Below are 11,021 nucleotides of genomic sequence, written 5' to 3' on the forward strand. Positions count from 1 at the left end.
TGCAGGGTAGAAAGCTGGTGGGTTAATTCATTTGAGCTTTCACAGAAGCTAAAATATGTGCTGGTATGATAGGTTGGAAGCAGAGGTGGTTGGGGACCCCTCACCCCAGCATCTGTGGTGGGATGAGGTCCAGGGTCGGTGTCCCCTGTGCCTATGAGCTGCGTGGGCTGAGAGCCAGGGTGAGGTTTGCAGCCTGGGAAAGCTGGCTCAGCATGGTCCACCGATGGCTGTGTTACTGCGTCATCCATCATGAGGAGCACCCACAGCCAGGTTTGAGACCAGACCCTCCAGAAAAATCTGCATTAAAGTGGAGAGCACAGCTCCCTGCAGCTGGGAGGGGAGGGAGGGTAAGGCCAGAAGGATGCTGTGGTGCCGCTATCATGCTGTAGAGTCATGAGCTCATTTAGGTTGGAAAAGACCTTTAGTTAACCCAGCACTGCCAAGCCCACCACTAAACCATGTGCCTAAGCACCACATCTACACAGGTTTTAAATACCTCCAGGGATGGTGGCTCAAGCACGTCCCTGGGCAGCCTGTTCCAATGCCTGACAGCCCTTTCGGTGCAGACATGTTCCCTCACGCTCAATGTAACCCTCCTGTCGCTGGTTCCTGGGGAGCAGAGACCGACCCCCCCTGGCTACAGCCTCCTGCCAGGCCGTTGCAGAGCCACCGGGTCCCCCCCAGCCCCCTTCTCTCCAGGCTGACCCCCCCGCCCCCCCAGGCTGGTGCCCCAGCCCCTGCCCCAGCCCCTGCCCGGCTCTGGACACGCTCCAGCCCCTCAGTGTCTGTCTGGCCGTGAGGGGCCCAACGCTGAGCCCAGGCCCCGCGGGGCGGCCCCACCAGTGCCCAGGGCAGGGGGACGGGCGCTGCCCCGGCCCTGCCGGCCACACCGTTTCGGACACCGGCCGGGACACTGCTGGCCTCCTGGGCCACCTGGGCACGCTGGGGGCTCATGCCCAACTGGCTGACAACCAACACCCCACCGGGCAGCTCTCCAGCCACTCTCCCCCAAGCTCTTTATACCTGCACAAGCTCTTCCCGTGCCTGCATTTGCCCCGGCCCTGGGGACTCTGGAGCCACATCAGCCCTTGGCTTGTGGCAGCTGTAAGGGCGCACGCAATGTGCCGGACAGGAGATCCCCGTTGCTTCCCCAGCAGCAAAGATCGCTGCTGGCTTTCCCACCCACGCTGGGGACTGAAGGTGTCTGGGCCGCCTTCCCCTTGCACTCACGGTAGCTGGTACAGCCCTGTGCCAGTGACCCTGTTTGAGTGGAGATGTGGGGCTGGGGATGCATCTGAGAGCGAGTGCCCACTGCCTGCACTCAGTGGGACATTGGATTTCCCACCCCACGTCAGCCCTGCAGCCCCAGGCAGCGCCTCGGCCTTGGTACTGTCCCTGGGGACACCTACCCTGCTTCTGGCATTGCTCAGGGTTCAGCATGCGTGGATATCACTCAGGGCTCAACACACATGGGCATTGCTCAGGGTTCAGCATACGTGGATATTGCTTGGGGCTCAGCACATACAGACATCGCTCAGGGTTCAGCACACGTGGGCATCACTTGCAGCTCAGGACTTGCAAGCATTGCTCCGGGCTCAGCACACGTAGCCATTGCTCAGGGTTTAGCACACACAGGCATTGCTTGGGGCTCAGCACACAGAGGCATTGCTCAGAGCTCAGCACACGTGGGCATCACTTGCAGCTCAGGATGTGCAAGCATTGCTCAGGGCTCAGCTCTATGGGGCTCAGCACACACACGGGCATTACTCAGGGCAATTCTTGCGGTCTGTGCCGTGCTGCTGGGCTCCAGGCCAGCCTTCGGCTGCCTGTTTGTTCTCAGAGGCGATGTTGGCCTTCAAGCTGCACCAGGTGTTTGACCTTGTGTACATCACTTTGTCTGGCTTTCCTCTCCCACTCTTGGCTGTCTGCTGTCTCCCATGAGAGAAGATACGATCCCAGACCTGCTCCCCCCAGAACTTTTCTCTGCTTTAACTCTTTCTTGGGCGGAGGCTATGGTTCCTTGCTTGACACACAACCATGGCCCTTTACTGAGCAGGGCCACATGACACCAGCCTGCAGAGCAAAATGGCAAAGCAATACAGTCACTATTGCTGCCACATGTGCCTGTACAGGGCCTTTACAAGTTGTGCAGTGATCTGCCCCTGTGTCTGCTGGTTGCTCTCAAAGTGTTCATCTTATTAGCCAGCCTCAGCAGGAGCAAACCGAAAGCACCTTCATGCTGTCCTACAGCCGGACACAGAGGAGATTCAGTGAGTTCACAGCATTTTCACAGCCCATCTGAATCCCTTTGGTATGCAGTGCCCCCAGTGTGGCCCCAGCCGTGGCATTCATCCTGTTCAGTGCCCCTTGAGAAATGCTCAGCAGACTGCAGAATCCAGCCTGGTTCTTTTGCCAGCTGTTGTGTTGAGGAAAAATGTTAAAGTCATGGTCTGTCACAGGAAAGAAATGTCTGTCCTGTAGTACAAGCCCACATCTGTCCCCTGTAACATCCTTCCTGGGTCACATTCAGGCAGGGCTCAGCACCGTGCAGGGCAGGGTCCTTGCCTGCCCAAGGCAGGGGCAGCCAGTGGGATTTACTGCCTGTGGGCACGAAGCCACAGCCTCCGCCGCAGACCTGGGGAGAGACAGTGTCCATCAGCCCCAGGACCCTCTCCCAGCTCCCCATCCCACTCCTGGGCTGTGCCAGGGCCTGATACCCCTCGTCGTCCCCTGGGTCTGGCAGGATGCTTACGGTGGAGGTGGTGGGTGATGGGGACGAGAGTCAGCAGGAGAAGCAGGATGCTGGTGGCCAGTGGGACCCAGACCAGGGGGCTGCAGACACCTGGAAAGCAGGAGAGGACTCACCACCTGGCACCATCCTGCCCCAGCATTTCTGGGGGGTGAAGCGTGGGGTGGGAAAGGGAGAAAAGCAAAGCAGGTCCTCAGAGGAGAGGTGGAGGACGTGACCATCACCCTGGAGTATCCCTTGGAGGGTGCAGTACACCCGAAGGCATTGCAGGGAACTTAGCTGTGAGTCATGATAACCTAAATTGCACACATTCTGCCCCCTAAACTCTTGTACATCCCAGGGAACCAAACCTAAATCAGCTCCATCCAGAGCGGTGGGTCCAGGTAGACCCTCATGCCCACACCTACAGGGTCACATTGGGGTTGGCCCCACCCCAGGACAAACTCCAGCTGAACCCTGGGGAGCCCCAGGAGCTCAGCGAACCCCTTTGCAAGGCAGCTTGAGCTGAGCAGGTGCTGTACCTTTCATGCTGGTAGTTTTGCTTTCGGTTATGCACCGCACGGGTTTTTTCAAGGGTGGTGCCTGAGTGGTCTTCAGAGGCAGAGGCAAAACATCCACTGGTGGGTGAGAAGAGGATGGTCAGTATGGCACTGAGCACAACGGAGATCTCAAACAGCCAGGCAAGAAGGGCTGGAAATGTTGGCCTTTAAAACTAACCCCATTCAGCAACCCCTGCAAAGGCCCAGAGAGGCTGGGAGCTTGGCCTGAATGTCTCGGTGGCCACAGATGTTTCTGAAAGCTTGTAAAAGCGTTAATAAAAGAATGTACCAGGCAAACAAGGGCAGAAGGCTAAGGCAGAGAAAAAGAGACCTTCCTTTTTTTAGTTTACTAAAATTTACTGCCAGGCACCATCTCATCAGTGTTGCACAAGATCATGGGTAAGAGATTTCAGTAGCTCTGGGAGATTGTCAGGGATCCCTGGATCTTTTCAGTATTCAGATTGCTCTAATCTTTGCTCAAAGTTGCATATTGTTTTTTTCTGATTAAAAAAAATAGGGGCAGGATTTATTATGATGTATTTGAATTACAACTGAGTATGTTCGTCTCCCTGTAAATTTGGCCAGGAAAATATCCCAGTAATTTTATTAAATAGCTGTTCATCTGACCACTCCAACTGTACTTATTCAAAAATCCGGGTGATTCAAAACTATATTTTTTTCAGCTTCTACCCAGGACTGAAATTCCTACAGAAACCACCATTCTTTTACACAGAAAGGTGAGACATTGGGTGCCTGGGATTTTTTTGGACAACTTCTCCCTTACATTATAACAGAAAAAGAACTTAAAGATGATTTGGTTTATCATGAGTACTAAACAGAAAATATCCAGCAGAGCCTGAGTCCTCTCAGAGCACCTGCTGGTGTTTAGTTTTAAATTGGAATGTCCTTGGACATGCTGAATTTCAACCCTGTTTTTCATGCTTTGCTTTGCACATAGATATCTGCCCAGTTGATAAAAAACAGCTCCCCTTTATCTTAAACCAGCTTTTCTTTAAGCCAGCAAGAATCCAAAAGGGATTTCTCAGCCAGCTCAAGGTGCAGGGCATGGCTGCAAAAAAACAGCCAGAAAGGTTGGGACTGGGGCTGCTTTAGAGGCAGCAGCCATAGCTGCATCTTGGTTAAATAAGTTATTGTCTCCCTAAAAGCTTGCAAAGGGCTGAATCCTGCTTCAAACATGCTAGTTTTTCTACATCACCTCCTGCTCTGTGGTCAAGGGGAAAATGGGCTGAAAAGAGCTGAAAAATGGACTGTAAAGCATCACTCCCCCAGTGCCAGCTGCAGACAGCTCTGATTCCTGGTCGGGGCTCCCCACTGACAGCAGGCTGTGGGCTTTGAGGAATAAATCCCATTTCAATCCGTGAAGCTGCTGTCAGAGCCACCCCAGAGACGTGAGGGGTGATGTCCTCTGGCCTTGATGCTGCTCTTGTCACTTGGAGGAAGGGTGAGGAAGAACCAGGGCACAGAAGAACCTGGGAGCTGAGCAGGGCACACATCCAGCCTCTCACCTGAAGTACTGCAGGGGATGAGTAAAGCACAGGGCACAGCAATAACAGGGGCTGAGGGTCTTCCCATGGGAATGCTTAAACACCAGGACCAATGTGGAGCTCAAGGCATGATCACAGCAGAATAACTGCTGGTGGCAAAAGGACCATCACATGCAGCTCACCTAAAATTTAGCTATTTTCTATATTTTCTGCCTTACCCAGTCTCATAGGTCACCAGAAAAAACCCAGAGCCCCCACCTTGAATTTCAAAACTGGGAAGGCTCTTCCAACATCCCTTACCCAGTGGACCTCATCCCATCCTGCCAGTAGCACATTTTGGAACCCCAGGGGTGATGCTTACCCACACCAAGCCATGTCCCGCTGCCCAGGAGGAGCTGGGAGGACTGGGAGATGGAGCAGTAATAGGTGCCGTTGTCTGAGGCATGGAGGTGGCTGATGTGCAGGCTGTAGGAGCTGTGGGACCTCACTCCCTGGACACTAAACTTGTCTTCTCTGATGTTTGTGCCATACGTGGCTTTGCCCAACAGGTTGGAAAATAGCAAGAACTCGAAATTTTGCCTCTCCTGGCTCCAGCGGTACCAGTACACCCCAGTATGGTCCTTCTTCACCTCACAAAGCATTTCTGTTTTATTGTTAGTTTGGGCTAAAATACGCTCTGGAGTCTGGAGTAAAAGTAGATTTGTACAGAAACCTAAGAAAAAAGTAATAGGAATACATAATTAGTATTTTCTTTTCATTATTTTCCTTCCCATGCTAAGTACAGATTTTCTTTCTGGGCTTAATAAGAGCAGTCACAGACCACTTAACTGGTAGTTAAGTTACAGACCAGTGGATTACACAAGCAAGAAACTGGAGCATCTTTATCAGGATGCTCCCATGTTCCCTCAGGCCTTTTTGGATTCCCAGCTAATTTTTTGACAACCTTGTTAATACAGGTAGAGTTTTCCCTGTAAACACTCATCTAGGAAGGAGGCTTGGTGGCACAGAGGGGGATGGAGGGATGATTTTGAGGGTGTCCTCAGGGCTTTATGTGCAGGGAAGGGCATCCCCACCTGCTCCTGTGGGTGCCCCTCTCCTGCCCTCTTTTCCTTTCTCATTTTTCAGAGAGGCTTCACCGCTCCACAGATTTTTTTTTTGAGCCTCTTATTTGTCGGATTTTTGTTCTAACAGATGCAACTGATAAACATAATCTCAGGTGTAGAAAAAAAGACAAAAAATTGTGCAAAACAGTTAAAAATGGGCTAATTTGATATTAGTTTTCAGAAGACATTATTTTCATATAAATTTTGAGACCCGGGGAAGGAGAGGCAGTGAGGGATAGCGGTGGAGTTGAAAGCTTCAGTTTGGCATCGCATCACTCTGTTGGGGCTTTGCAGCTTTTGTAGAAATTATCTGAATTGTGTTTGGCCCAGGCAGATGTGAGTGATATCTGTCTGCAAGCGAGGATGTGTCCTTGTGAAAGGAATAACAGGTGACATGTGATCCTTTCTGCTCAGCAAACAGTCCTACAAGGCTGCAGATAGTCTAAGACCGAGTGAAAAACAGCCCTCTGAAGATAAGGATGCTCTTGCTTTCCCTGTCCGTTTCCCAGGCGTGTTTTAAAGCCGCGCAAAAAGCCCAATAAAACCTGTTTTTTTGGCTTTTTTAACCTTAAAAATGTCCCTATTCCTTCAAAATCCCAAAGCTGCTTATAGCAGTGCTTGCAAACAGCTTCATGCAGCCCTGCAAAGCCAGTGGTGCAGGAATGGGTTTGCATGACCACAAGAACGCTTGAAGCCATCTCTGTGTCCCATGTCCCTGATGTTCTCCATGTACCTGATGGGGACAGGCAAAGGAGAGGGCTCTGGTGACTCACACAGGTCCACAGCTTTCCTGTATCCCCACACCAACGGCCCCATCGCTGCAGGTGCGCTGCAGAGATGAACAGGCTTCAACCCTAATATTGCAATGCTGAAATTCAGGCATTGCATAGCAGCTCAGCACTTCACCACATCCTCTGGCACTGTGACAATATAAATATCTCATTATTAAAATACATAATTTTCAGAGTTTGGATTCCAATCCTGCTAAACGTTGCTTTGGCAAACACCTGTGTGTTTTTTTAGAGGATGAAATGTGTGTGGCCATGGGGCACAGTGGCTTCAGGATCTCCTCGGCTGCCCTCAGGTCTGGCTCTGCTGGGCGCAGGAAACTTAACCTCCCATGGAGACCTTTGCCTCAAGCTGCTGGAGATTATTATATGAAACAGAAGGAATGAGAAGAGATCCTGGAAAATGCTCAGCTCTGAGCCAGTGGTCAAGCTGCAGTGGGGTGAGCTGGGATGGAGCTAGAGCAGAAAAGCTCATCCTCTGCCACACCTTCATCCCCCAAAATCTCCCTATTCCCTTTCCCAGTGTAAATGCTTGCAGGGGACCATGAGGAATTGGTTTGTTTCCATGTGCTTGGTCAGACCCGTCTGCAGCAGCTCAAAACCAGCCCCTTTCCCCTTCACTCTTGTGGAGCAAACTCTAATTTATTGGGGGGTTCTCAGCAAAGATCCCACCATATAGATCTGTAGGATATTACTTGTATATAAGTGTCGATAAAGCACCTTAGGCAGTTTGGTGCCGTATCGGCTGTGTTGCACTGTGGCTGGATGACCATCACACGATGTGAACACAACACCCTGCAGTCCTGACAGCCTCTGGCGAGGATGCTGGGCAGCTGTGGACCCGGGCTGGGCGATGTCTCAGGGCACCAACCTGAGCTGCCACTCTAATATATAGATTTAATGGGGGTTTCAAGCTTTCAACACTTTCCACCTAAGAACTGATGGCACAATTTGTCCTCTGAAGCATAATTCTACCACTTTGCCACAACGTTGACTGTATATATTCAGTCCAGAGCTCCTGCAACCTGTCTGCAATAAGGAGAAGGTAACATGGTTTTATAACACTCTGAGTCCAGCTGTGGCCCTTGGGGAAATACTCAGTCCTTGGATAGATTTGGAAGAAAATTTGATGGGATGTTTACTGTCTTTGTGTTACACAGGCAGCACAGATAGGTGCTACTTTAGCTTCTCCATCAGCAGCTTCCCGCAGTCCGTCTGCACTAAGAAGGTGCAGTAAAAACAAACTCTGTGGTGTCTATACCATTATATATTGCTCTATAAATAGAATAGAATAGAATAGAACAGAACAGGACAGAATAGAGTAGAATAAATAGACTATTACAGTTGGAAGGGACCTATAATGCTCATCTCATCCAACTGCCTGACTGCTTCAGGGGTGACCAAAAGCTAAAGCATGTTATTAATTGTGTTGTCCAAAATTATGCAGTGATAGGTAATAATATCCTGTAAGATTTCTACTATGCCTGTATTGTTAAACTTCCATCATCCAGATGGTGTACAACACGTGCCATGTGCTGGAGCGGGGTGGAGAACAGGCTCCAGCATGTTTTTAGGTGCCCTCAACCCTTAAGAGACATGTCCCTCTTACCTGGGATCTGGAGGCAGATGCAGAGATGGAGCCACAGCCGGGCCATGGTGGTGGACTCAATGATGGAAGGGTTTTGTGTCAGGTCCCCCTTTCCATGCACGGCCACCTCTTGGTGGTAGGGCTGGCTTCACCCCAGGAGGTTCTTCCCCATCTCAGCGCAGATGTCTCACTGGCAGCTGCCGAAGAGCATCTGCCACAGCAGCACTTAGCGCCTCAGCCTGGCACCTTCCCCTGTGATGAGTCTCAAATCCAGGTATGCATCAGGATGGCAGCTCCATGCTCTTCTCCAGCACGGCACAGGGTCCCCCCTTTAGGAAGAGAAATCATGAAAAGTCACTGATTTTTAATTATGATTTCTTCATATTTCATCACTTAGTTTTTCCTTCTTCTTTTATTCTAGCTCCATGCAATTAATAGGAGCTTGGCGTTAAAAATAAAAGCAGAGAAGGATGAATTTGGGCTGGTTTCTCCTCTGTTGAAATAAAAAATAATTCAAAATAAGGAAAAGATGCAATTTTAGCTGTGGGGTTGTTTTCTTCAGCAGAATCTTTAGCAGGAGGTGTTTTGCTCTGGGCCTGGGAAGTGCTGAATGCCAAACAAGCTTGCCATAAGGCAGAGGCACAAGGCATCACAGAGAACTTTAAAGCCAAGAGCAAGAAACCTCAAACAAATTCAGTGGCTGAAAAACCGCAAAAATAAGGAAATTCTGCTGGGGCTCACCACCTTGCAGCAAGCGCTATTTTGGTAGCTGCAACAGTGCATGGCTTATATGCAGAAATATTTAAATGATTGATAGATCAAATATCAGAGTGGTTTTGAAATGCACTTGGGGTTTAGGACTTAAAGAGTGAAATATGTGGTGTAAAAATTAAAAGAGTGAACTGATGTCAGCAGCCTTCAATATTTCCACGTTTGAGAAAAAAAAGATAAATTAGTTATTGGTTTTATTTATTCACTGCCACCTTGGCTGCCAAGCGGGGTTCAGTTTTCTTTTATGCCCTCCTTGCGCAGATACTCGTGGTCCTTACAAAGCCTCTGCATCTCCCAGGAGCTGGCTGCCCAGGAAGGGGGGGATTTCCAGGGATTCTCACATCAGGGCACTGAGAAACCGCCCCCAGGGTTTGAGCTGGCATACAGTGTCATTTTTTTGGTCCATTTTGTACCAAGTTTTTCCACGCTGCTGTAACATAACACATCCCCTCCCCATTTCTGTTTAAAATCATTTCCTGCTTGAAGTGGGTTGCTAACTGCCGAAAACCTTGCCACCAACCCATCAGCTGCTACAATTTAGGGTCGGCTGAATCGCTCCTTAACTCTTTCCTGGCAAAGAGAAAGCAATTTTAGTGTTTTCAAACACATTTCAGCATTTTTTTGCTCTTGTTTCCTAGCTGAGCCCCCCACTGGTGGTGCAGCACCCCTTGCTTCTCTCCCTCCTTAGCTTCTGCTTGCCTTTCCCCTTCCCTTTCATGTCACTCCCAAACAAGGACCCCCCCAGAATGGGGTGTAGGCACCCCCTTTTTTGGGGGTGTGTGTGCTTAACATGAGAAGTGCCACTGCAAGTGTATTCTCCTTTTATCCCCATGGTGAAGTCGGTGAGCTGAGCCTGCCATCCCTGGCTGCTGCAATAGCTGCATCCCCCTTGTCTCACTGCTGCTGTCACCTGGAGCATCTTCTGGCCTCCTGGCCAGGACCAAAGTGCTCTCGGAGGTGGCTTTTGTCACCTTTACAACCTTGGACGTGGGGCAAGTTACGCTGGGTTGCTGCAAGGCTGATGACAGGTGTTTTGGCTGGGGAGGATTCCCCAGGACATTATAGCAGATTTAAAGATGCTTCCCTGCAGCGCTTTTACCTGTAGAGTGTCTTCTATGGAACAAAAAAGGAATATTTGCAATGTAAAAGCATAGTGTGTGTGCTGGACAGGGATTAGTTTTTCTTTTCTTTTTTTTTGAAGCTGCTGTTTATGTGCAGTTGAGCTAATTTCTGGTGGCCAAGCTGTTCCCGGGGCTGGGTGTTTCTCCTACAAGAAAACATTTTGGAGGCGAGATATCTTTGTCTGGCAGCCCATTGCCAACAGAAATAAAAGTACTGTGGGAGTGTGCAGGAGAGCAGCTGCTGTTTGTAACATCTCCACATTGTTTGGGGCTGCTGTCCTGGGAAGAAAATAGGGGAGGAAATCAGGTGCAAGTGGAACTGATTTGTTAATGCGAGCAAGATTTGTTGGTGACCTTGCTGGGATACAGCAGCTCCCGATAACAAGTGTTTGGCCAAGATGGAGGGAATGGCTGGATTTTGGTGTATTTGCGCTAGCCTACTGCACAATTTCTGGGGGAAATTTATTCTTTTTCTGAACTGAAAGACAACCATGCCAGTCCCCAGCCCAGCCAGCTACTTGCCCCATCTCAGTGCTCTCCCTGAAGGAACATCCCCTCTTTTTTTTCTCAGCCTGCATCCTGCCCCCTCACCACTCCAACACTAATTCCCCATTTGTTACATTTTTGACTCTTTCTTTTCTCCCTCTGATGGGTTTATTACAACTTGCTTTAGGGGGCTTGGAGCAGGAAAGGGGTCTAAGGACAAGAAGCAGGACCTGGCTGGGGTTTCATCTCTGTTAAACTCCTGTGTTGTAGCAGAGAGAGTTGCAGCTGGGCTGTAAATGTCAGGCTGGAGGAACAGTTGCCATAAAAATTAAAAAAATCCATTTCCTCTGTGCTTTTGGGGAAACAAGGGC

At 50.0% G+C, this 11,021-nt stretch overlaps 1 protein-coding gene across 1 annotated transcript; it reads right to left on the minus strand.

The window, feature by feature from the left end:
• Positions 1-1,480: 1,480 nt before the first annotated feature.
• Positions 1,481-8,984, minus strand: CD8B (CD8 subunit beta). The gene is made up of 5 exons (XM_056347509.1): positions 8,294-8,984; positions 5,155-5,505; positions 3,271-3,366; positions 2,753-2,842; positions 1,481-2,635 (listed from the first exon to the last, which is right to left on the minus strand). The coding sequence occupies exons 1-5, from the start codon at positions 8,337-8,339 to the stop codon at positions 2,595-2,597; spliced, it is 624 nt and encodes a 207-aa protein (XP_056203484.1). The 5' UTR covers positions 8,340-8,984; the 3' UTR covers positions 1,481-2,594.
• Positions 8,985-11,021: the final 2,037 nt, after the last annotated feature.

This window comes from Falco biarmicus, chromosome 1 (assembly GCF_023638135.1).
Source record: "Falco biarmicus isolate bFalBia1 chromosome 1, bFalBia1.pri, whole genome shotgun sequence".
Classification (NCBI taxonomy): Eukaryota; Metazoa; Chordata; class Aves; order Falconiformes; family Falconidae; genus Falco; species Falco biarmicus.